This window comes from Leguminivora glycinivorella, chromosome 26 (assembly GCF_023078275.1).
Source record: "Leguminivora glycinivorella isolate SPB_JAAS2020 chromosome 26, LegGlyc_1.1, whole genome shotgun sequence".
Taxonomy (NCBI): domain Eukaryota; kingdom Metazoa; phylum Arthropoda; class Insecta; order Lepidoptera; family Tortricidae; genus Leguminivora; species Leguminivora glycinivorella.
In genome coordinates, this window is record NC_062996.1 from 1443785 (window position 1) to 1471221 (window position 27437).

General features: G+C 39.5%; 2 protein-coding genes across 3 annotated transcripts in view; one reads left to right on the top strand and one right to left on the bottom strand.

The window, feature by feature from the left end:
* Positions 1 to 27437, bottom strand: part of LOC125239790 (double-stranded RNA-specific editase Adar) — an 87421-nt gene that overhangs the window by 30025 nt on the left and 29959 nt on the right. The window lies entirely within an intron of this gene.
* LOC125239791 lies at positions 16335 to 27400 on the top strand. 2 transcript variants are annotated; one of them, XM_048147477.1, is made up of 6 exons: positions 16335 to 16434; positions 17555 to 17696; positions 20172 to 20257; positions 21133 to 21261; positions 24242 to 24352; positions 26162 to 27400. In XM_048147477.1, exons 1-6 carry the CDS (start codon positions 16350 to 16352, stop codon positions 27088 to 27090), a joined length of 1482 nt encoding a protein of 493 aa, XP_048003434.1. In that variant the 5' UTR covers positions 16335 to 16349; the 3' UTR covers positions 27091 to 27400. The 2 variants fall into 2 exon arrangements, with proteins under 2 accessions (XP_048003434.1, XP_048003435.1); XM_048147478.1 differs by lacking the exon at positions 21133 to 21261.

The window sequence follows — 27437 nt, forward strand, 5'->3', positions numbered from 1 at the left end:
GAAGTTTTGAATCATTTTTTGCAGAAAGTTGTCAATAAATATTCGTGTGTCTATACTGTCTATAATATTTGACTTTAATGACGCGTGTTTGTCATCTTTGTTTCCGGCCTTTAAGAGCGCTATGACAAAAAAAGGCGATATATTGTAAAATGCACAATATTTATCGACAAAATTGTACACTTTACTCATACTAAAAGACAGTGAAAGTACTTGTTTCAGTTAGAACATCTTATTAACTGTCGGTTAAATAAAAAACATATGAAAAAAAAAAGCTTTTTCAATTAGTAATTATTGTTTTTCTGATGCTCGTTTAGGAAAAACCGCGTGAAGCATCGAATTCGGAGCTCTTATTATGTACAATTTGATAAGATCACTCTCATAAATGAGGTAAATTTAAGTTCCAAATATCTTGTACTTAAGGCCCATTAAACAATATTTATCATTTAATCCTTTGAAATTGAGAAATTGAAAGTAAAACGAACTCAATTTTGTCTTGAAAATACATCGAAACAAGTGATCATTTCTCCGAAAATCTACATGTTATCGAAGTTATTTTAGTATATAAATAATCTGCACAATGTGCTTAAACTGCTGTTATCCATTTGTCGTTATAATATTTTATCATGATTTTTTGACAATTTTTTGAAAACTAGCCTTCCTGTCGCTATTTTACCGGCGACGGACGCCTGCGATTTCAGTGCCGCGCCGGAGCTCGAGCAGGTAAGACGTATGTCGCTTTGGTCTCCGAGTTTTCATCGCAAACGTCGAGAATATTTATTGTTGTGTGGGTCGGACGCCTTGTTTCTACACGGGCTATCCTCGCATTGTGTGTGTGTAAACAGCGACCAACGAATTTGATCCTAGATCCGTAAATATTTGCTTTTGTAATACTTTGTTATGTTTGAATGTTAAAGTATTACAACGTTGTGATGATAAAAATGTGAAAATTACAATACGGTCAAGATGATAAGACACATCAAGATGGTACTCGGGATCTGATGATGGAGCCAGAAGGTGGTCACCAGTACCAGTGAACCATGTAAGTAAACGACTTCGTGTTTAGGCTCGTTGGGTTCGTCTCAACAAGACCTTTGACAAGAGGTGGTACTCAGGGTCTGATGATGGAGCCAGATGGTGGTCACCAGTACCAATGAACCATATAACTAAACCCAGAGATGGGGAAATCGTAATCGATTCCGGATTACACGATTACTTGATTTTACTTTGTAATCTGACACTACTGGGTGTCAGATTACTTGTAATGTAATCAAGTGAAACGGTAAATTACCATTACATGTAAAGGAATCACTAATCATCTATACAATCATTACTATTACCAATAATTCGGAATCATAGTCGATTCAAAATAACTGAAATTATTGACTTGATTACTTTCAGATTACGAATATGTAGTACCTCAGATTGCTGACTGTCACTTTGACACAAAAGTCATCATGGGTGTCGTAAAATAGGTTTTAGGGGGTGCTGATTCCAAAATTAATGACCAATGTGGAATCTGACATTGCTGACTGTCACTTTGACACAAAAGTCGTCATGGGTGTCGTAAAATAGGTTTTAGGGGGTGCTGATTCCAAAATTAATGACCAATGTGGAATCTGACATTGCTGACTGTCACTTTGACACAAAAGTCGTCATGGGTGTCGTAAAATAGGTTTTAGGGGGTGCTGATTCCAAAATTAATGACCAATGTTCAATCTGACATTGCTGACTGTCACCCTGACACAAAAGTCGTCATGGGTGTCGTAAAATAGGTTTTAGGGGGTGCTGATTACAAAATGAATGACCAATTTGGAATCTGACATTGCTGACTGTCACTTTGACACAAAAGTCGTCATGGGTGTCGTAAAATAGGTTTTAGGGGGTGCTGATTCCAAAATTAATGACCAATGTGGAATCTGACATTGCTGACTGTCACTTTGACACAAAAGTCGTCATGGGTGTCGTAAAATAGGTTTTAGGAGGTGCTGATTCCAAAATTAATGACCAATGTGGAATCTGACATTGCTGACTGTCACTTTGACACAAAAGTCGTCATGGGTGTCGTAAAATAGGTTTTAGGGGGTGCTGATTCCAAAATTAATGACCAATGTTCAATCTGACATTGCTGACTGTCACTTTGACACAAAAGTCGTCATGGGTGTCGTAAAATAGGTTTTAGGGGGTGCTGATTCCAAAATTAATGACCAATGTGGAATCTGACATTGCTGACTGTCACTTTGACACAAAAGTCGTCATGGGTGTCGTAAAATAGGTTTTAGGGGGTGCTGATTCCAAAATTAATAACCAATGTTCAATCTGACATTGCTGACTGTCACTCTGACACAAAAGTCGTCATGGGTGTCGTAAAATAGGTTTTAGGGGGTGCTGATTCCAAAATTAATGACCAATGTTCAATCTGACATTGCTGACTGTCACTTTGACACAAAAGTCGTCATGGGTGTCGTAAAATAGGTTTTAGGGGGTGCTGATTCCAAAATTAGTGACCAATTTGGAATCTGACATTGCTGACTGTCACTTTGACACAAAAGTCGTCATGGGTGTCGTCAAATAGGTATCCGGAGGTGTTTGAAAACTAATGACCAATTTGGAATCTGACACTGTTGACTGTCACTTTGACACAAAAGTGATCATGGGTATCTTCAAATAGGTTTTCATGGGTACTGATCTCAATATTAATGATCAATTTGGAATCTGACATTGCTGACTGTCACTTTGACATAAAAGTCGTTATGGGTGTCGTCAAATAGGTTTCCAGGGGTACTGTGCAATGTCAGGTTCCAAATCGGTCATTACTTTTTAAATCATTTCATTAATTTTGGAATCAGTACCCCCCTAAAAACTATTTGACTACACCCATGATTCCTTTTGTGTCAAAATGACAATTAACACTGTGAGATTCCAAAATAGTCGTTAATTTTGGAATCAGCACCCCCGGAAAGCTTTTTGACGACACCCATGACGACTTTTGTGTCAAAGTGACAGCCAGCAATGTCAAGATTCCAAATCGGTCATTAATTTTCAAATCAGCACCTCCGGAAACCTATTTGACGACACCCATGATGACTTTTGTGTCAAAGTGACAGTCAGCAATGTTAGATTCCACATTGGTCATTATTTTTGGAATCAGCACCCCCTAAAACCTATTTTACGACACCCATGATGACTTTTGTGTCAAAGTGGCAGTCAGCAATGTTAGATTCCCCATTGGTCATTAATTTTGGAATCAGCACCCCCTAAAACCAATTTTACGACACCCATGACGACTTTTGTGTCAAAGTGACAGTCAGCAATGTCAGATTCCACATTGTTCATTAATTTTGGAATCAGCACCCCCGCAAACCTATTTGACGACACCCATGACGACTTTTGTGTCAAAGTGACAGTCAGCAATGTCAGATTCCACATTGGTCATTAATTTTGGAATCAGCACCCCTAAAACCAATTTTACGACACCCATGACGACTTTTGTGTCAAAGTGACAGTCAGCAATGTCAGATTCCACATTGTTCATTAATTTTGGAATCAGCACCCCCGCAAACCTATTTGACGACACCCATGACGACTTTTGTGTCAAAGTGACAGTCAGCAATGTCAGATTCCACATTGGTCATTAATTTTGGAATCAGCACCCCTAAAACCAATTTTACGACACCCATGACGACTTTTGTGTCAAAGTGACAGTCAGCAATGTCAGATTCCACATTGTTCATTAATTTTGGAATCAGCACCCCCGCAAACCTATTTGACGACACCCATGACGACTTTTGTGTCAAAGTGACAGTCAGCAATGTCAGATTCCACATTGGTCATTAATTTTGGAATCAGCACCCCCTAAAACCAATTTTACGACACCCATGACGACTTTTGTGTCAAAGTGACAGTCAGCAATGTCAGATTCCACATTGTTCAGTAATTTTGGAATCAGCACCCCCGCAAACCTATTTGACGACAGCCATGACGACTTTTGTGTCAAAGTGACAGTCAGCAATGTCAGATTCCACATTGGTCATTAATTTTGGAATCAGCACCCCTAAAACCTATTTTACGACACCCATGACGACTTTTGTGTCAAAGTGACAGTCAGCAATGTCAGATTCCAAATCGGTCATTAATTTTTAAATCAGCACACCCGAAAACCTATACTCGTGGTATATGCACTTGAAATGTGAAAGTGAAAATGCTAGAATGACATGTAAACCACGAAGTTGTATAGTCATATTGTTCATTGGTATTGGTGACCACCATCTGGCTCCATCATCAGACCCTGAGCACCACCTTGAAGTAATTAGAATTGTATTTGTCTTATTTTATCATCATATTAATATATACTTTACTCTAATACTTATCATATAACAAAAGCAAATATTTGGGATGGGATCTACTTTTATAATTATTACTTTAATTTTTTAAATAAATTTTAACATAATTGATATTATTTCGCGCTATATTCTCGTATTTTCGTACAAAATAATGTTTATTAGAAACCAAAAGTTTATATCGAGATAGTAGATTGTGGTTGTTATCAAAATTCCATAGAAAGGATCAAGATTGTTTTGTCCATTATTGTAGTGTGAGCGAGTGATAAGACATGCTAGAAAGGGTCGGCATATTGGGCTCGCGCGGCGGGTAAAATACCTAATTTCGCCCGACGCCGAAATGTTATAACGCTCTTAAACAATGATTTTCACCCCGTAACCTTCATCATCCTCACCAGCCTATATTACGTGACAAGAAATTATACGACGAATAACGTCGTACGATACTCGTGCGAAAAGGAAAATCGAAACGAGTGGCGGTAAATTAAAACACGACGGGAGTGTTTTAAATCGACACGAGACTTCCTTTTTTACACACTTGTATCGTAATATACTATTAATGCAATTTTACAAATTCGTTCGTATGCATTTCGTAAATTATAAAACTAGCTTGTCTAGTTAGATTTGTAGTTATTTTATAACTAAAAAGACGCACAAAGTAAACTGTCCAACTGTTACATAATATAAATTTTCCAGCGTTTAACGAGTTAGGCATTTCCTTGCTTTTCCAGTTTGTAACTGGTAGTTACGCGTCAGGTCCTAGGGTCCAGTTGTGTAACTATCGTTTATCGAATACTTATTATTTATCCAATGCATATAATGTAGAGAAATAGTACACCGTATTTTTTTTTGTTTTCCGTTAAATGCAACACGTCGTTAGGTTCATTACCCGGTAAGTATATCACCTTGTGTTCAAAAAAAAAAAGTTTTATCGTTTTTACACATAATAAATAAATTTATCAGTGTGACATGTCACATGTCATAATAAATAACAATAAGAAGTGATAAGGGTTATACTAAGCTACACTTATTGAGCCATTTTTTTTAATAACTCGATTAAGATTAAGACACTACTTTCTTAGATAAATTAATTGTAATTTACCTAAATTTATTTATTTATCGTATGGCAAGTACAATCAAATTAATTGTAATTTACCTAAATTTATTTATTTATCGTATGGCAAGTACAATCAAATTAATTGTAATTTACCTAAATTTATTTATTTATCGTATGGGTCAATTCCCACTAGGCCAGACTAAGTCGGTTTTAATAGTACATTGAGTAGTAAGGACGAAAAATGAAGGATTACGAACGAGAGGCTGTTTGAAGACCCCGACGTTGAAGGCGGAGGGCTTTAATAACTCAAGTTTGTAATCCTTCTGCCGCCCGTGATATACAATGTTTTTCATCACACTCGCGTAGAAATAACCAAATTTTAAACTAAATGTATTGAAATAAATAACTACGCTGACATTTCGAACATTCGTCCGCCATCTTGTATTTTTTGACAGGTCGTGGAAGGCCCCACCGCCCACACCCAGGTATTCACTTTACCGCCCTAGGGCGGTGAAATAGCTCATTACGTGTCAGTATGCAGGCATGTAATAACACCGTTTACGAGCGAGTGTGATGAAAAAAACCATGCATTTAGCTAGTTGACTTGCCACTTTAATAAATAATAACTGTTTGCTAAACTACGTAAGACCAGACATTTAATCACTATATTTACAAACGCGACCCGCATGGGTAGACAAGTATTCGGAGCGCATGCATTTATGCATAATTGCATACACGCCCGACTTCAAAAATAAGTACACTATTTTCAACTTTACAACACGGGTTTTGATTAAAAAATGAATACATATATTTGAAGTTTGCGTAAAGATGGTAGTTGATATAGGTATTAATAATCAACTTTTTAAATTGCTAATAGCAATATGTATGACAGACATGTATGATGTATAGTTAGTTGCGTTAGGATGCTTTTACATGTAGTTGGCAAATAAGCGTACGGATGAACCGATGGTAAACTGTTACAAAGGACACCTGCAAAATCAGGGTGCTACATGCGTGTTGCCAATCATTTAACTAACCTAACCACCCCCTGTTGTCTGCCTCTATTTATAATCATTTGTTTTGTCTCCACTTTATCTTTTGCTGAGATGTGCCAATAAAGAGTATTCTATCTATATATCTATCTATCTAACCACAAAATTAAATTTTTGTAAAAATCCCGACGAAGTGAACTGATTTCCATGAAATATGGCTATGAACATTGGACACTCCCGACTAGTTCGGCTTACAAACAAACAAAACGAAATCTAAATCGTTCATCCGTTCGAAAGCTACGATGCCGCAGACAGACAGACACGTCAAACTTATAACCACCCCGTTGTTTATGCGTCGGGGGTTAAAAACTAGTTAGAACATTTTTGAAGTAGCCTTTAAGATACAGGGGGGCAAATTTACATAATAATAAATAATAATTCTCAATTTGCTCGCGTTGCCTGTCCGGGCAAACAGCTTCGAGCTACAGGCCGTCTGAGAACAGTCCCCCGTCGCATGGCACTTTCAAAAAAGAACCCGCGTGTCATCGGCCCTACTTACTTCGAACACTTACCTGCCGATCTTAGGAATGAGCCATGTGACGAAGCATTTAAGCGCAAATTGAGAAACCTTTTGTTAGATAACCCTCTGTACTCTGTAAATGAGTACATGGAATTGAATTTGTGATAGCATGCATTTGATTACACTGACTTCGGATTTTATTTCATTTGTTAATTTTATTGTGCTTTGTGTATTTCATTTCTGATTTTATTTCATTTGTTAATTTTATTGTGCTTTGTGTATTTCTCTTTGTAAATGACGATCCTTATTGGGAGAAACTATTCATTTTATTATTTTCAATTCATAATGTAATTTTTGACGATCATGATGAGAAGATAAACATAACTTTGGCATGTAACAAATTTATAGTGTAATTTTTATCATGAAATAAAGAAATCTAATCTAATCTAATCTAATCTTGTGGGGACGAGTCACCGTCTGCTTGAAATAAAATTGGATACCGTTTTATTAGGCAGGCGTCCGGTTTTTTATCCATAGCCCAGTATTTAGTCCATCACTTTCATCAAAATAGACCAGTTCATTTTAGATTCCATTAACTCTCAAATAGTCCTTACACCCTGGCGGGTGTTGCCTCTGCGTGTGTCCCATGATACGGGCAAGGGCAACATCCGCTCGGTGTACCCCTTACATTTCATTAAAGTGTCGAAAGGGCTCTACGTGTTGGCTTCGGCCCCGCGCACGCCTCCCAAAGGTCCGGAATACCATTGTTCCGTGATGGGAAAGACATACAAATAATAAAGAAAGAAATAAAATAACATAATAATACAAAACAAATCATGAGAAATAAGGAAACCTCTATTATTGCAATACATTTGACAACCGGTCTGGCCTAGCACGTCGTGACCCTGCCTGCTAAACCTCGGTCCTGGGTTCGAATCCTGACATGGGCATTTATTTGTTCCTGAGTCATGGACTTTTTCTATGAGTATTTGTATAGTAGTATATTATATGTAAATATATAAAAGAAGAAACTGACTGACTGACATATCAACGCACAGCTGAAACCGCTGGTCCTAGAGATTCCAAATTTGGCACGTAGGTTCCTTATAAGGTGTAGAGAAGCACTAAGAAAGGATTTTTCAAAATTCACCTTATAAGGGGGTGGAATGGGGGTTCAAAGTTATATTAGTACGTGGGCGAAGCCGCGGTAGTATATTATGTATATCGTTGTCTGAATACCCACAACATAAGCCTTCTTGAGCTTACCGCGGGACTCAGTCAATCTGTGTAAGAATGTCCTATAATGTTTATTCATGTGTGTAATGTAATTGAGCAGTTCCCGGCAACTTTGTACATAGCCACGTCAGCAAATTTTAATTGATCCTATTTTGTTACCAAGATTTAGTAATATAAGTCGACTTTCGTAAGATATGTACAGGTTAATTGTTATAATTAAGAAAATATAGATTCTAGAGAACAAAATCTTGGTAACAACATAGGAATTAATAAAAACAAATTTAACTTTTTCCTTAATTTTTGTACAAACTTTTCGAGAACTGCTGAATTGCCAGCAAAGTTATGGCCAACTAAGTTAATCAAGAACGGAACCACGGTAACGTGTACATAATACCATTCCTTTCCGTAGTAAGAGCGTAAAATTATACTTTAGGAGCCAATACTGAGCAACGCGACTTTTTACTTCACATATTGGGACCAAGATTCCAATGAGAGAGCAGTCACAAATTTGTATAAAAGTAGTAATATAAATACCTAGCAAAGCTTTTTTTTTATTCCCTACTAGCTAAATTATGTTTTAATTAAGCACATTTCAGCAATTCCCGTTTAGTTTGTACATTTGGATCACGTCTCCGATTTGGATAAAAATTGGTAGGCTGATAGAGTCCATGATGCTGAGCAAGATCCACTAGGTTTCCCAAAATGTACTAGGTTGATTGTATGAAATTTTCCTTTTTTGTTACCGAAAATGTATAGAAATCTGGTAACAAAAAAGGAAGGTTTCATTACAAACTACATAGGACATTTTGGGAAACCTAGCGGATCTTGCTCAGCATCATGGACTCTATCAGCCCACCAATTTTTATCCAAATCGGAGACGTGATCCAAATGTACGAACTTAACGGGAATTGCTGATTTACGTCTCTCTTGCTTGTAACTTGTGAACCGCATGCTAGTTCTTAAGTATGAAGTTAAGTGTTATTTTTAACCCCCGACGCAAAAACGACGGGGCTGTCTGTCTATCTGTTTGTCTGTCTGTCTGTGTGTGTGTCTGTCTGTGGCATCGTAGCTCCCGAACGGATGAACCGATTCCGATTTAGTTTTTTTTGTTTGAAAGCTGAGTTAGTCGGGAGTGTTCTTAGCCATGTTTTATGAAAATCGGTCCACTATGTCGCGGTCGGGGGTTCTTTCAAAATTTTAATTTTGTGGTTTGGTTAGTTTCATATGTTCTTTGTGAGATACGTATATGGAAGCATCTGATTCTAAGGATATTTGTTATTTTAAGTCTTTATGTTCATGCCATGTATGTCCTCTGTGTTATCTCCTTAAGACTCCTTATTCCTTAGAGCGCTCATCAATTTCACGAAACGGCCATCGATAGATGGCGTTGGCGCTCGGTACGCGAGCACCTGCAACTCAACGCGCGTTTCAACGCCGACACAAATAATCTTGATAGTTTTGAATTAAATTGGTAATAACATAATTTTCAATTTTATACGGGGAATTTCCTGTTCATGGTATGGTAGTAGTAAATAAGGTGTATGAATGTAGTAAAAGTATAGTAGTCTACATATACATATATAAATACAGGTTTCCTAATTGATTGATTCAACAACCAACACCGCTCAGCCGAAACTACGAAAGCTAGAAAGTCGAAATTTGTATAGATTGCATTAACAAAATTTCGAAGAGATAAGAATCGATTATGAAAATTTACACCCCTAGTAGAGGGAAAAAGGGGGTGAAAGTTTGTATCGGGATCAATTTGTTTTTTTTTATTAGGAAAATTTTAGTTAGGAACTTGAAATTAGAGAATAGTTTAATAGTGATTTCTGTTTTTTTATTGAATGTATATGCATACTGATTGGTCCCATTTTTATCAGAACCCAGTTCTGATGATGGGATCCTGGAGAAATCCAGGAACTCCTCAAGTCTGAAAGGCATACATATAGCGATTTTTGTGTTTTTATATGAATAGCATGCATTTACGTACGGAACAATGACATTTGGTGCAGTGGAACTGTTGATGATGGTCAGACCGGAACTCCCTAAATCTAAACGGCACAGTTATAGTGACTTTCATATTTTTATAAGAACAGCATGCACTTACGTCCAGAATAGTGACATTTGGTGCAGTGGAACTGCTCATGATGTTGTGTCACTTTTTAACCATCGCCTCAAATCTCTCAAGGAAGGACGGTTCTCAATTCGTCTGTTTTTTTTGTTTGTTCCTCGATATCTCCGTCGTTACTGGACCGATTTAAAAAATTTAATAATTAAAGCATTAAAAGCAGTTTTAAAAAATACCTACACATTTCTACATGTGCTCTGCCTACCCCTTTATGGGATACAGGCGTGATTGTATGTATGTATTTGTACATAATCCAACATTCGCAAGTAGCTTTCGTCAGAACCCAAAAGGCGGCGGTTTTTTTTTTCTTAAAAATTATTAAACGTTTTTTTTATGGGATAGGAGGCAAACGAGCAGACAAGTTGCCTGATGGTAAGCGATCACTGCCGGCTATGGACACCCGAAGCACCAGAAGTGTTGGTGCGTTGCCGGCCTTTAAGATGGATGTACGTTCTTTTCTTGAAGGTTTGAAGGTCGCATCGGTCCGGAAATACCGCTGGCAACAATTCATTCCACAGTTTAACTGTGCATGACGTGACCTGTGCAAAACATTGCGTCTTAGAAACATTTGAAAGGGTGAAAATCAAATTATGTACATGTTCGTTCTAAAAGTAGCTGATCAAACATCGTCGGTTTGGAAAGCCTGCGGTTAAATTTTTACTCCTTCCTTACTATACATATTTTATTTAGAGGGTTTTGAGATTTAGGTAATAAAACAACGCTTCATTAGGTTTAATAGCATTATGTAAAGTATAATGTCAATGTAAGTGCAAGCAGTCTTATGAATAGAATAGCAGTTCTGTTGACCACCTCCTGACTCCATCATGAGACCTTGGACCTCATCTAGTTCGATGGTGCTCGTCGGCCCAAATCTAATGAGCCCAAACATGATGGGGTTATGATGAGGAGAATAGCAGTTCTGTTGACCACCTCCTGACTCCATCATGAGACCTTGGACTTCGTCTAGATCGATGGTGCTCGTCGGCCCAAATCTAATGAGCCCAAACATGATGTGGTTATGATGAGGAGAATAGCAGTTCTGTTGACCACCTCCTGACCCCGTCATGAGACCTTGGACCTCATCTAGTTCGATGGTGCTCGTCAGCCCAAATCTAATGAGCCCAAACATGATGGGGTTATGATGAGGAGAATAGCAGTTCTGTTGACCACCTCCTGACTCCATCATGAGACCCTGGACCTCATCTAGTTCGATGGTGCTCGTCAGCCCAAATCTAATGAGCCCAAATATGATGGGGTTATGATGAGGAGAATAGCAGTTCTGTTGACCACCTCCTGACTCCATCATGAGACCTTGGACCTCATCAGCCCAAATCTAATGAGCCCAAACATGGTGGAGTTATGATAAGTAGAATAGCAGTTCTGTTGAACATCTCCTGCCTGACTCCATCATCATGAGAACCAGAACCTCATCCTGGTCCCAAAATATAATAATAATTCAAACTCTCAACAAACTTCACGTATAACTTAAAATCCAAAATCATATGAAAAGCATGTCGAATGCTAAAATTGCATAAGGTGTAAAAAGGATCAAGATTTGTTTAGTCGCAGTTTACGGCACTTCTCGGAACTATCGCGCTGCTTACGAAAGCTAGGTGCGCCGGACGATCAAACGCAGGTCCGTTGTCTTCGAGCGCTCGGCGCAGACTGAGCGGGCTCGCGTTAGCACAGTGTCTTTTATTCGAATTTTAGGTGTTTTAAAAACATATCTATCGACAGAAAGGTATGTCTTATATGTATGATTTTTTTTTTATAGGTCAATAAGAAGTTCTAGTTTAGGATAATATTATTTAAGAGTTACAAAAAATGCAGGAATCGCAGGAAAAATACATAATGTAAACCTCTTTTTATCGAAAAAATGGGGAGGATACGGAAGGTTATTTATCCACCATTTCAAGTAAATCTTAAAATGTCAAAGTATTAGCTAACTCGTACAGGATATAACAAATAGGATTGTGATCATTTATTACCCCAAATAACATTTTTAACAGCACAATCACGATTCTAAACGAGCTATTCCACTACGAAATTTGAAAACGTCTTCCGAAAAAACTGATTTTTCGGAAGTATAAAAAAACATATTTTAAAGTAGTACCAATTGACTTTCTAGCTTAAGATATGTACTTTTAGGAAAATTATCATTTTTTTAATAATCATTTATAGTTTCTTTATAATTTTGAATGAAAAAGGTTCTATTTTGCAAAAAACGCTCGTCTTTAGGAATAAGGCCTCTTAATAAATAAATAACTAAATAAGGCCTAGTTACCCTTTGGGTTGGAAGGTCCGGTGGCAGTCGCTTTCGTAAAACTAGTGCCTACGCCAAATCTTGGGATTAGTTGTCACAGCGGACCCCAGGCTCGCATGAGCCGTGGCAAATGCCGGGACAACGCAAAGAGGGTGATGATATTGGGAACTAATGACATAGTTGCGTTGCGGTGCGGGTGTTTATCGAATCGTGAACGAATTAGAGATCTACGATTGAATACTGAGCTTTGCTAAGGATTCTGAAACTTGACAGTCGAGCCTATCTAGTATCATAGTTTGTGCTTCCAAATAGTGTGTGTGTGTGTGTGTGTGTAGGTAGCAAGAGTGAATTGGCTATTACTGAATCGGTGAGCTCCATCTTATACTCTGTCTTCACTTTCCATCAGGTCAGGTGTGACTAGGGTCAATCGCCGATCATTCTACAAATATTTTTTAAGAAAAAAAAAACCGCCGCCTTTGGGGTTCTGGTGAAAGCTACTTGCGAATATTGGATTATGTAGAAATGTGTAGGTATTTTTTAAAACTGCTTTTAACGCTTTAATTATTTGATGGCAACACAAATAAATATACGCATACCGTTAAGGTTTAAGGAGTTTCCTCAGTCCCTCATGAACCCGATTATAAGAAATCGAAGCTTGACAAAATTTGACTTGAAAACTCAATATTCTTAACAAACATAACTAAATAAATGTCACTGTTCACCTTCCTTCCTTGAGAGATTTGAGGCGGCGGTTAAAAAATGTGGCCAGAACTGTAGTAAAATAGTTTATCATGATACAAGTGCGAAAAAAGGAAGTTCGAAACGAGTGCCGATAAATTAAAACAAGTTACAAATTTCCTTTTCGCACGTGTATCGTACGACGTTTTTCAGTACAGATGGCCCTCCAAAGTTTCGACCTGACATATAATGGACCACTTCTTTCAAATTTTGGCAATCAGGGAAAGTCCTTCCCATCACTGTCAATAACCATAACCTACTCATTTTTACTAGATTTAGTTTTAGGTGTTATAGTTAACTAGCTTTTGCCCGCGGCTTCGCTCGAAAGAGACAAACAGTAGCCTATGTCACTCTCCACCCCTTCAACTATCTCCACTTAAAAAATCACGTCAATTCGTCGCTCCGTTTTGCCGTGAAAGACGGACAAACAAACAGACACACACACTTTCCCATTTATAATATTAGTATGGATAAGTACCTACTACCTACGGTGCCCAAACGTGGTCACTCACCGCGGGGCAATAGACCAAATTTAAGGTTTGCCAAAGAGCTATGGAGCGCAGAATTCTAGGAGTAAAACGGATTGACCGAATCCGAAACTCTACGCTGCGCTCAAAAACCCGCATTATTGATGTTGGGATTACGACCGCCAAGCTGAAATGGGACTGGGCAGGCCATGTTTGTCAGGCCTTTGCCCAGCAGTGGGACACAATGTAGGCTTGTAATTAGAGATGCAACGAATAGTTATTTGGCCGGATACCGGATACCGAATATTCGGCCCAACCATCGGACGAATATTCGGTATCCGGCCGCCGAATATTCGGCAGCAGAATTTTACCTACAATACCTACAATTTAAGCAGGGAGCGGGCGCGTCGTGCAGATTTTGACTTGTTTCGTAGTGAACTTCGCGCGTATGTTTATTTTTTTTTTTAAATAAAGGGCTATGGTTAAATGTATTATAGCCGTAACTGTTTTTTTTTACATTTAATTTGTCTACCCCAAAATCATTCAATAAAAAATAGCACATCCGGTATCCGGCCCGATAGTACGTCACTATCCGGCATCCGGCCGAATATTAAAATAAGGGCCGAATAGGCCGGATACCGAATAGTAACCGAATATTCGGTGCATCTCTACTTGTAAAATAGTTAATAAGTATCTAATTTGTTCATATAGCCTGTTTTTAACCCCCGACGCAAAAACGAAGGGGTGTTATAAGTTTGACGTGTCTGTCTGTCTGTCTGTCTGTCCGTCTGTCCGTCTGTCTGTCTGTCTGTCTGTCTGTCTGTCTGTTTGTCTGTCTGTGTGTGTGTCTGTCTGTGGCATCGTAGCTCCCGAACGGATGAACCGATTTTGATTTAGTTTTTTTTGTCTGAAAGCTGAGTAAGGGCCCATTTAGATGGTACGAGAACTCGCATAAGAGTTTTATTACATTGCGGTATTTGATGTCTGTGCAAAATTGTACGTAACCTCAACAGCCCGCAATGTAACTAAAATCGCATGCGAGTTCGCACGCCGTCTAAATCAGGCCTTAGTCGGGAGTGTTCTTAGCCATGTTTCATGAAAATCGGTCCACTATGTCACGGTCGGGGGTTTTTTCAAAATTTTAATCAATTAATAAATTATTTCCAGGCCCCCCAGGAGTACAGTTTGACAACGCGCTACTGCAAATAGCTCCCGTGGACAAGTCCAAGTGTCCCCTAGTACGGGACACGAGTGATGTGCAATTCCGGCTTTACACCAGGTATTTATGTGGTTTTCTATACTGACGGGTGCTTTTAAGGGGTTCCGTAGTCAACTAGGGACCCTTATACTTTTACTGTTCGTCGTTATTCGTCATTTACAAGGTCGAGCATAGATCGTTAAAACCCTACATAAAAGATGCCCGCCCCCGCCCGGCGTCCCGCGCATACGATATAGCTCTTAAAGTATTGTTAGGTAGCCTTTAAGGGATATAGCGTGGGTGCGCGGGGCGCCGGGGGTTGCGGCGGCGCGGGGGAGTGCGAGCGACAGGGTGAGTGCAGGATCATTACAGAGGACAAGTCAAATACAGGGAACAGTGCGAATTTCACGAAAGTTATTCTAGAAAACTATTAAAAAGTAAGTGCATGGTCGTAGAAAAAGTACCTATTGTATGCAACGGTGTTTAACTGACTCAAAAAATACTCGTGGCGTCTTAATAACAATTTTCGGCTTCGCCTCAAATTGTTACCCACGCCACTCGTCTTTTTTGACCTTCTTTAAACGCCTGTTGCATAACAGTACATTACGATACAAGTGCGTAAAAAAGGAAGTTCGAAACGAGTGGCGATAAATTAAAATACGACCGATGGGAGTGTTTTAAACCGACACAAGTTACGAATTTCATTTTCGCACGAGTATCGTACGACGTTTTTCAGTACAGATGAGCCTTCGAAGTTTCGACCTGGCGTATAATGAACCACTTCTCGCACTAGTGCGTAAAAAAAACACCATCTGTACTGAAATAATACTATTTCAATACAGGTGGTGCATTTTTTACGCACTAGTTCGAGAAGTGGTTCATTATATGTCAGGTCGAAACTTCGGAGGGGCATCTGTACTGAAAAACGTCGTACGATACACGTGCAAAAAGGAAATTCGTAACCCGTAATGTACTATTTATGCAACCGGCGTTTAAAGGAGGTCAAAAACGGCGAGTGGCGTGGGTAACAATTTGAGGCGAAGCCGAAAATTGTTAATAAAGACTCCACGAGAATTTTTTTTGGACTCAGTTAAACACCGTTTTGCATACTTACAATACTTTTCCTACGACCATGCACTTAGTTTTTAATAGTTTTCTACTAGAATAATTCCTTTTGTTTTCCAGTTTCCTGTATTTTGACGCAAAGGTTTGCACTAAACCTGAAACGTCATACTTCGCGGCATTATAAGGCACATAAAATCAATATTTCATACTGTTTGAGAAAAAAAAAATAGTAGCATTCGTCTGATACCCGACCGTTTTCAAATAATTTCCTTGTTCCTCAGGTACAACCCGATCGAATACCAAGAGCTGATCATCGGTGATGATGAGAAGCTCTTCGCGTCCCACATGAACTTCAAAGAGAAGACGGTGATTTACTTCACAGCTTTCATGGAGGAGCCTGATGACGGAAGCGGACTTATGGTCAGAGAAGGTACATCCTAACAGATATACATACAGATATGTCGTCTGAGGACCCAAAACACAAGCCTTCTTGAGTTTACCGTGGGACTCAGTCAATCTGTGTAAGAATGTCCTATAATATTTATTTATTTATATGCTACTAGGGAACAAATTAAATTATTTGATAGAATATTATTTGATTTGTTCTTTACAATTTATATATAGTAGTGACTACTTGAAAAAGAATAAATCAAAAAATATTTAATAAAATAATTTGATTTCTTCTCTAGTTGCATAGATGGCAGCACTATCTCTCTCGCTATACCGTAATCCTCTAAAGGATTCATATAGGAGGTGCAAACACAAATTGCTCGTCCTTAGTCCGTTTCCACATAATCCGATCCGATATCGGAAGTCGGAAGGATTTCAATAGAAAAAATCCAAGATGGCGCCTGTAAAGGCCTGTGATGGGATATCGGTCCGACACATAGAGAGATGAAAATGCACATAGAGTTGGTCAAAAAGGCGCCGAGCATTATCAGAGATAACATACACCTAGAGAAATTTCGTCGGGCGGGTGGTCTAGTGGTAATGATGTTAGCCGCGAGGCTGAAGACTCGGGTTCGATTCCCGGCACGGCCACCACCGGCCGGCGCTCGCGTTTTTTCTTTCGTGTATGATATCTATTTCAATTCATTATTTATACGCTATGGGTTTTAACTAGGCTTGTGTAGGACATGTACTAATAGTACAAAAGAACTGTACTAGACCGAACTACTCCCAAATGATTCTGCTCTCTAGTACATTTAGTACACTCACACACGCGCAACAGAATGGGAGCGAAAGGAGCGAAGAGCCGAGAAGTGACAATGACAGTAAAGCGATCCGTGTGATCCGACCGCAACCGAACTAAAACCAACTGACTTGGACCGAGAGCGCGCGAAAACGGCCGATCAGCTCTCGGCTAGTATACGAGCGAGCATTACTGTACGCCATATGCACAATTTGACTTTCGCTCTCTCGGTGTACTACTGTACTAAATGTCCTAAAAGAACGAACTAGTACACTTCGGAGATCGTACTAGTTGGAAGCGATCTTTTCAGTGAACGAGCAGGCACAACTCTAGTTTTAACGATATTTATTCTGTTCAGCATACATGGTCCGAGGGGACGTGAACTTCATAATACTGGATGAGTCTCGCCTGGAAGCCGGGCCTTGGTACTTTACGGCGGCCGACAACACTTGGTACATCGGCCGCTTTGCTGCCAAGTTCATCGACTACTTAGTTTCGAGGTGAGTTTCATTATTCTGATTGATTCTTTAATAACCTAACCACAAAATTAAAAATTTGAAAAAACCCCCGACCGTGACGATTTTCATGAAACATGGCTAAAAACACTCCCGACTAACACAGCTTTCAAATAAAAAAAAACTAAATCGAAATCGGTTCATCCGTTCGGGAGCTACGATGCCACAGACAGACAGACAGACAGACAAACTGACAGACAGACAGACACGTCAAACTTATAATACCCCTTCGTTTTTGCGTCGAGGGTTAAAAAGAAATATACTTGTTCATCATCCTCCTTGTTATTCTGTCATATGTCACGACTCATTTTATTTTTATTTTATTTTTATTTATTAAGGTCTGCCAACAGCGGTTACAATAATACATGGTTAGGTATACATGCATTAGCATTTTAAGCTTATTGCACAACTAATTATAGGCAAACACCACTTGTGTAATCTTAAATTAAATTAACATTGAGTTTAAAAAAGGAAACTGAAACATGCTGTAGTTTTACAATTTGGAAACATAAACTGCACTGAAGTACTTATTACATGCATTGAGACAAGAAAAGAAGATACAATTAGCATAACTACCTATATATCTATAGTGATTTAGTGATTTAGTCCTGGGTGCCAGTCCGAAATCTACTTAAGGAGTCGAAGTATACATCAGAACGGTCACAGTTTTCATTTAACAGTCTACTTAAACGGGGTATTGGGGAATTTTTACCGAGAATAGTTTTGCGAAAAGGGGGGGTTAGGGGTTTGATTGAGGTGCGTGGATATCTGTTTGGGGCTCTGAATCGAATTTTTTCTAATAGTTGGGGGCAATCCATTTTATTTCTCAATAGCTTGTATATAAACGATAAGTCTAAACTATCCTGGCGTTGTGATAATGATGGTAATTTAAAGTGTTTTATGCGCTTATGGTAGGACTTTAATTCCTTTGCCACCCCAGTTGTTCTTGCTAAATGCCATACAAAGCGTTTCTGTATCCTTTCCATCCTCAAGTTATGAGTCGCAAAGTGCGGTCGCCAAACTACGCTACAGTATTCCAGAATGCTTCGTACGAGAGTGTAGTATAGAAGTTTCTTTGTTGTAACCTTGCGGAAGGTCTTGCTATTGCGAATCACGAAACCCAACATTTTAGAAGCTTTCTTTGTTATGGCATCTACGTGAGGAATGAACGAGAGTTTTTGATCGAATATGACTCCAAGATCTTTAATCTGAGTGACTTCCTTTATTAATTCGTCGTTAATGTAGTAAGATGATTGCAAAATGCTATTGTTACGCGTAAATTTAACATGATAACACTTACTAGTATTCAAATTCATACCATTGTCATTGCACCACTTGACCAATCTATTGATATCATCCTGGAGTAATACAGTGTCCTGTTCCGAATTTATAACTTTAATAAATTTGAGATCATCTGCGAATAAAAATGGTGTCGCATTGAGTATGAATTGTGGTATATCGTTTATAAATATGTTAAAAAGAAATGGTGCCAGATGCGAGCCTTGGGGAACTCCCGATGTTATAGATTTTAGGTCAGATCTGAAACCATTAATAACCACATAAAATGACCTGTTTGTAAGATAAGAACGCAACCAAGACAAAAATAATCCCGAGAAACCATAAGCTGATAGTTTATGTAGCAACACAGAATGTGACACACGATCAAATGCCTTGCTGAAGTCAGTGTAAATAGCCATGGGAGCTTGGGGTCCGCTTTGACAACTAGTTCCAAGATTTGGCGTAGGCATAAATTTCACGAAAGCGACTGCCATCTGACCTTCCAACTCGGAAGGGTCACTACTGTTACTAGGCCTTATTGGGATTAGTCCGCTTTCCTCGCGATGTTTTCCTTTAGCCTGATTTTTATTTTATTTCATAAGTACCATTTGTAAAACTTGTTTTCAGGTGGCCGTCGGCTGCCGTTGCTGAACGTAAGCCACTGGTCCAACGCGAGCTAGCAAGCTATGAGCTATCGGCTATAAAAACGAACAAAAGATAAGCACCGCCGTGCAAATAAAAGAGACACGGCGATTTTGATAGCTCACCGCTGGGCGAGTAACTATAAACATCGCCGTTTCTCTTTTATTTGCACGGGAGTGCGTATCTTTTGTTAGTTTTTATAGCCGATAGCTCATAGCTTACTACCGCGCCGTCGGACCAGTGCCTAAAAGTAGACACTCATTTGCTCATTAGTAGTCTGCCAATTTTACACTGATCGGCGATTGACCCTAGTCATAAATAGGTACCAGATGAAAAGTGATGATATACATAGTTTAAGTGTTAGCGAATCGCCGGGTCCATACTGACCGAGCAGCCTCGCGCTCAAAACGTCCGTGCTCATGCGCGCTCGTTTGCCTAGCCCGAGCAAATTTGCTCGACAAGATGGCGGCCCTCAGTCATCTGTTCCAAATAGTTCTATGTGATGTTTACTGAATCTATGTTCATATACTTTTGTTACAGAGGCCTGGATTTGGCCAAGACGCATCTGGTTGGGCACAGTTTGGGAGCGCAAGCGGCGGGAGTGGCCGGCGCATTTTTAACTACAGGTAAAATATACACGGTGTTTTTATTGAATTCCGTTAACTTTAAGGCAAGGTTCTTTAAAATCAAATACAATTAATTTCTCTACGAAACTAGTGTCTTAACTCTTAAGGTTACCGAGTTATTGAAAAAAATTACAATAATTACTGTACACGTGTGTGACAGCCTTTACCACTTCCTAATGTTATTTGTTTTGACATGTGCCGTCAATCACTTGACAATGACTTGAATGTTATCCTTAAGGGTCTCTCACACTGATAAATTCATTTATTATGTATGAAAACGATAAAAAAAAATTTGCGAATTTAACTAAAAGTGATATACAGGCTGGTTCCTGATAATGAACCTAAAAACGTGTCGAATTTAACGGAAAACAAAAAAAACACGGTGTATACGTAATTAGCCGGGTCCACACAGAGCGAGGCACGTCACGAGGCAAATTCCTCGCGCGGCAAACGTGCTATGTAGACTAGGGTGGAGCGAAAAAATACTTTTCTGGAATTAGCAAACCTAATAGTTATCATTATTAAATATCATTATCAATCAATGACCCTTAGTCTATGAAGAATTTGTGCAAATTTTCAGCTTATTAAATCAACATCTTCAGCCTTCGCATTAGGTTTGATTGATAACTATGAGGTTTGCTAATTCCAGTGTTTTTCGCTCCACACTAATGTAGAGACGTGTCTTGGCCGAGGCGTAAGCGCGTTATGCTCGGGAAAGCAACCTGCCTCGGTCGTGGCACATCTACGAACGGTCAATGGACGTTTTGACTTACCAACTTTACCAAGAAGTTGTACTACTTATACTTTGCGTATTAGTGCGATAAAGTAGTTTCATACATGTATGATATACTGTAATGTATTATTTTTATTATCAGGTCGCGTGTCAAGAATCACAGGTCTGGACCCCGCCGGGCCACTTTTCTGCAAGCTGCCCCTCGAGCAGCGATTAGACCCCTCGGATGCCGAATTTGTTGACGTCATACACACTGACGCTGGGATCTTTGGTGGGTTTTTATATTGACAATCAATAGACTCCGACTCACACAGTTTGTCAGTCAATGTTCACCGGTCAAAGCGGACGGAGTGGCATCGCAGGTTCACCGATGAGACCTCCCAGGTAATTATGGTCGCGCGATAAATGATAAAACATCTGGCCGTCCCTATCGCACTTACAAATAGTGCGATAGGGACGGCCTGATCTGCCCCGGTAAATCAATTAGCGGTATCTCAAAATCAAGTTTCTGGTAGTAGTGTAAAAGCCTTTAACTGTTTGAGTGTTGCTGCACGCCTGTTATTGGTGCATAAATATTATGGGTGTCCTCTATTGTCACATTATATTCTTTGAATTGTTTATGTACTGTTGGTGTGTCTTTTATAATAAAATAAAAAAATAAAAATCAAAATCAAAAACATTTGAAAATGGAATAAATCAATATCAATCAAATAAAATTTATAAATCCATCATCAGACCTGTCGTCATGTATGGATCAGAGTGCTGGGCCCTAAAGGTGATGGATGAAAAGAGATTGCATGTAACAGAGATGAGAATGTTAAGATGGATGTGTGGCGTGACAAGGATGGATAAGATAAAGAATGAGTATATAAGAGGAAGCCTGAAAGTTGCACCGATAGTAGAAAAAGTAAGAGCTAATCGTCTGGCATGGTATGGGCATGTGATGCGAAGGGATGAAAGTCATGTGACGAGAAAGGCATTGCGAATGAGTGTGGAAGGGAGTAACGGGAGAGGAAAACCGAGGAAAAGGTGGATGGATTGCGTGAGAGATGATATGAAGCGAAAGCAAGTGAATGATGAAATGACGGATGATAGGGAGGTATGGAAGCGGAAGACATGCTGCGCCGACCCCAAATGAATGGGATAAGGGCAGGCGAATGATGATGATTTGAAAATGGAACTGTCAGTTAGAAAACTTAAGGTAAATAAATAATAATAAATAAATAAAAAAATAAATATTGTAGGACATTCTTACACAGACTGACTGAATCCCAACGGTAAGCTCAAGAAGGCTTGTGTTGCGGGTACTCAGACAACGATATATATAATACACAAATACTTATATACATAGAAAACACCCATGACTCAGGAACAAATATCTGTGATCATCACACAAATAAATGCCCTTACCGGGATTCGAACTCGGGACCGCGGCTTAGCAGGCAAGGTCACTACGCGCTAGGCCAGACCGGTCGTAAGGTATATGTTTGCATTAACATTTTATTTGGGATACATTTATTTATTTATTTATTTATTTATTTGAAAACATATTTCAATGACATTACAGATAAATCCAATGCGTCATGAAATTAAATAATAAAAAAAAACATTACAAAGAATAAAAGTATTATAACTAAACAATTGATTTGGGCGATGACGAAACAGCGTGGCTCCGTTGCGTCGTTTGCCCCGGTGTAGGATTCGGCAAGTTGCCCCGGAACCGCCGAAAAAGCACACCTTTCGGCCAGAAGTCTGCGCTCGCGATGGTGTCCTGCAGCGGCCGCGGCACGCGCACCACGAACGAACTGAAGTGCACGTAATGACGCGACTGTAGCTGGTGTACCCTCAGCGTGTAGCCAGTCTTCCGGCGAACGTACTCCACCACATCGTCAGCCACGGCGGAGTAATGAAGACGGGACACGTAGAGCGCCTTACTCGGTGTTGCAACCCGTAGACCAGAATTAACCGGCTCTGCGGTGCCACACAGAGTCTTACGAGGTGCCCTGCGCGCCTTCTTCTTCCGTTCCACCAGTGTGAATCCCTCCTTATCGACTTTAGCGCGGGAGGAATTCTCTTCCACTGGTTCTTCACACCCCTTATTAGGTGCATTGACCCGGCTGGCTGCGACAAGCTGACCGGCTGCGACGCCAGCATAATCACGCTGACGTGGTTTCGAGGTCACGGGGGGCAGTCGCGCGCGCAGGGGGGGCGCGCGCGGAGCGGCGGCACGTGCTGGACTTTTCAGCGTGTCAGCATCGCGCATACTGACCGACTTAACACTAGTGTCAGTCCGAATATCATTATTAATAATATTTGAAACCGCCGACCGAATTGGAGCATTACGCAAAGTAGAGACTTCATTACGTAATTCGGCTATTGTGATTAGGCTGGCTTCAAACTTAACTTTAACTTCGGCTAGACTTGATTTAAGGGCCACGATTTCCTTAACCAAGCAGCGAATATCAACAAGATCCGGATCACATGACGGCAGGATGGTATCCGTCGCTACAAACTCCGGAATCCGGTCTTCATACTCCTTCAGGATCTTCTTAATGTCTTGAAGGGTCTTCTCCCCGGTTTCATCACCTCTCCGGTGAGGTACATATGTGCCGACGATCCCCAGGGACTGGCACAGCACTTGCTTCGCTTGGCAGATGTCCTCGATGGTAAAACTCGACGCACGAGAACTTATCTGCATAGCAGCAGCCGCATCCATCTTTCCTTCCAGCAACAGCTTGTTCTTCAGTTGTAGAAAGGCGAGGAATTCATTCACGATGGGTTGACTCGATTTGGAGTGATCCATCGCGTCAAATCGTCAGCGCGGCTGTAGCCGCGCTAATTCGCAATTTATTTTAATTACTCATCAACGCGTCTACGTCGCTGCGCGCATTGAACACGACTCCTACATCTGATTGCCTTATGAGGGCAGTGATGTTTTATCATTTATCGTGCGACCATGCTTGCCTGCCTGGTTTGCGGCACTTACAGACAAAAGGTAAAGAAGGGACCATAGCGAAAATTCGTAATCGGTTGCAAGCTTCCCTTGTCAGCTATGTGGCAAAATATGTCGCTCTCGCATATATCTGTTTAGCCACTAAAGGCGATGTTTCTCGGACATTGCACCATAAATCGTCTGAAATAGACGCTAAGGCCAGTTGTCGTAGGACCCCCCGGGCCGCGTTTCTCAAATCAAATGTTCTTTTGTCCCTACTCACCCCAGCCATCCCTACTCACCCCGTTTGTTTTCGCAGGTTTCCCCGTTTCGTTGGGACACGCTGACTTCTACCCCAACGCTGGGATCAGCCCGCAGCCGGGTTGCGAGCTCGAAGTGGTGCTACCACAACAGCAGTTTTTCAACAAATGTACGTGTTCAATTGTGTTATATTTAATCCGACCGGTCCGGCCTAGTCGGCAGTGACCAGCCTGCAGTCCTGGATCTGCGGTCCTGGGTTCGAATCCCGGTAAGGACATTTATTTGTGTGACGAGTATATTTATCCATATGAGTATGTGTACAAGCTTTGCTTAGGTTATGTGTAAGGACTGTAAGGTGTCCCCACAATATTTATATATGTAATATTTAATCTGGATCCCAAGACCGTGAGTACAAGTCTCACCCAAGACAGTACATGTTAAAACTAACTGCTTGTTAAAAATAATTGTGATCTGATGAAACAAAACAATGGAAACGTATTATATCGTGTAAAATGAATTTATAATACACCCCGAGCCCGACGTTACGAACCCTTTACAACGTTCGAAATTAACACTAACATTAATTATACGCGATATGATCCGTTTCCATCCTTTAACTATCGAGCTAACCGACAATTTTATACATGTAACCTTCCTAACTAACCCCCTAACCCAACTAACCCCGTTTCCAGTTTTCTGCAGTCACTGGCGCTCGTACATGTTCTACGCGGAATCCGTCCTAAGGCCCGACGCGTTCGTAGCGTCCCCCTGCGAATCTTGGAAGGCGTATAAAAGCGGGGCGTGTGCGTACTCGAGGCGAAAGCGGTCGCACTTGCCCCATATGGGGATAGCGGCTGATCCTACGTAAGATTGGTTTATTAACGCACTAGTATGAGTAACGTAATTGACACAGTAGCATAGAGAAATAAGAAATAGAAGAGTTGCAACTCCATACATCAGTAAATACGAGTTATTTGTATAGGCATAGTTAAGTGACATACATACATATACATATAATCACGCCTGTATCCCATAAAAGGGTAGGCAGAGCACGGACTACTGTTTCAGTGCCGCTCTTGGCAAAAAGGGGTTCAAAGAAAATGAAATAAGTGACATCTAGCGATAATCAATTACGCGTCTACTAGCAAAAATTATCAGTACTGCTACTTGTCAATAGATGTCGCGACGAACGAAGAGTCTAATGCTCACCAATTTTTAGCTAATATTATAACAGTATTAATCTGTATTCTGTTTTCAATTCCTTCTGCTTGTGATATAAGTTGTAAACTGATCTAATATTAAATTTTTGGCAGACGATACACTGTTGCCACCTAGTATCGAGTACTGATAATTCACGATACTTGACGCGTGATTGTCGCTAGATGTCACTTAACTATGCCTATACAAATAACCCGCATTTATTGATGTATGGAGTTACAACTCTTCCCTTACTTATTCCTCTATGGTAGTAGTAAATTATAAAAACAAAGGTTAGGTTTTAGTTTAAATGTGGTAGTTAGATGGTGTGGTAAATATAATTATAGTAGATAATAAGGTTGATAAGGTTTTATATGTATTTTCAATTATTATAAATCAATTGATCAAATTTCTTGAAAAAAAAAACAAGTCAAAAAACGTCATTCTCATTCCCAAACATCAATTAACCGTCATCTCTATAACGGGAAGCGGTATAGTAATTTTTAAGAAAGCGACAAAATCTTCCTTCAATTTAATTTTTTTATCTTCCATCCATTGCGAAAGTAAAATTAGACTCACATCTTTTTCCTTAATTATAAAGCTCCTAGTGAATATCAACGTTACATTTCGTATAAATATTCCAAAAGACTCATTAAAACGAGACGAGGTTTGAACCCGTGACCTCCGGATTCAAAGTTGCACTCACTGCAAATCACTATGCACTATGAAGTATTTCTGTAGATAATAGCTGCACTCATTCCATCCCTTTCGCACTTTACAGGTGACAGAAACACGAAAACGCAAGGCTACTACACATTCTACTTACTACCTATCACAGACGCCAAGAATCTGTCAAAACGAACTGACACACACAAACACAACACACATTTGACAGAAGAAACGGACGCAACATATGAAAATAACATGAGAGAAATGAAAACAGAAGCATCTCAAGATAATGTGAGAAAAACATCTCAAAAAGATATAAATGAAGATTCATACACTAATATAAGAAAAATTACAATAAATGAAGGTAAAGTAAATAAGGCTCATAAATATGATTTCAAAAACAAATACTCATACAATGGTAAATCTACTGTTCCTAAAGAAAATACAGATGAAGATATATATGATGAAAAAGATTTAGAAACTACTGACGAAGAAGAATCCAGTCTAGATTTGACTGCAGAAGAAGCAGATTTAGAAACGACTCTAACGCGTATAAAACTAAGAAATATAGATGAAGAAAAGACAAAGCATAAGAAGTATCTAGATGTGAAAAGAAAGACATTATTAGACTCTGCAAAAGATTTAGACTTAAATTTAAGAGAGACATATCCAGGGACAAATGGAAATGCAGAGTCACATGTAAAGAAACGTCAAAGGAGGTTCATAAACATTTTTCAAAAATCCGAAGCTGCAGAAAATGATAATTTCCTATTTAAGATCTTGGAGTTTTTGAATAAGAATCGTAGACACGCGTTGCCAGTTTTCACAGTGATGAGAGAGATAAATACATTAGTGAAAAGTGCAAACGGAGAATTGAACCATTCGACAAAGGAAAGGAATAATTATATAGGATTGAATCCTCCTGTGTTGCCATTGGCTACTTATAATTTGGAGTTGGGTAGCGATTCGAAGGTGAAGGCTTTTGTGAAGAGGCTGCTTGGGTTGAAGGTTCAGGGGGATAGATTGACTATTACTGGGTAATTAGGAGTAATATGGAGAATATAATTAAAGGAACAACAAGTTAACATATTGAATACATAGCAACACCATTAAGACATTTTAGATAAACCCAAAACAGCATTTACATATGATTTACATGGTGGCAAACAGCAAAGCTGTAAGATGCAATGCACTTATGCAAAATCGAACACGAACAACGACAAACGAACTTTATCGGCTTGATAACTTTACCGTAAAACTCCCCAAGTATAGTCTCCCAACTATGGTCCAAAATTAACTGTAAATATTTAATTCAGATGTGCCTTTTCTTATATCATTTTGTAGGTCTAAGGCTGACTACTTAATTAAATAAATGAATGAAAAATTAA

Excerpts from the sequence above, each read along its gene's own strand:
- LOC125239791 (XM_048147477.1), top strand. The coding sequence starts at position 16,350 with ATGAACTTCAAAGAGAAGACGGTGATTTACTTCACAGCTTTCATGGAG. Across the intron at positions 16,435-17,554 it reads CGGACTTATGGTCAGAGAAG|CATACATGGTCCGAGGGGAC; the intron begins GTACATCCTAAC and ends TATTCTGTTCAG. Across the intron at positions 20,258-21,132 it reads CGGCGCATTTTTAACTACAG|GTCGCGTGTCAAGAATCACA; the intron begins GTAAAATATACA and ends TTTTATTATCAG.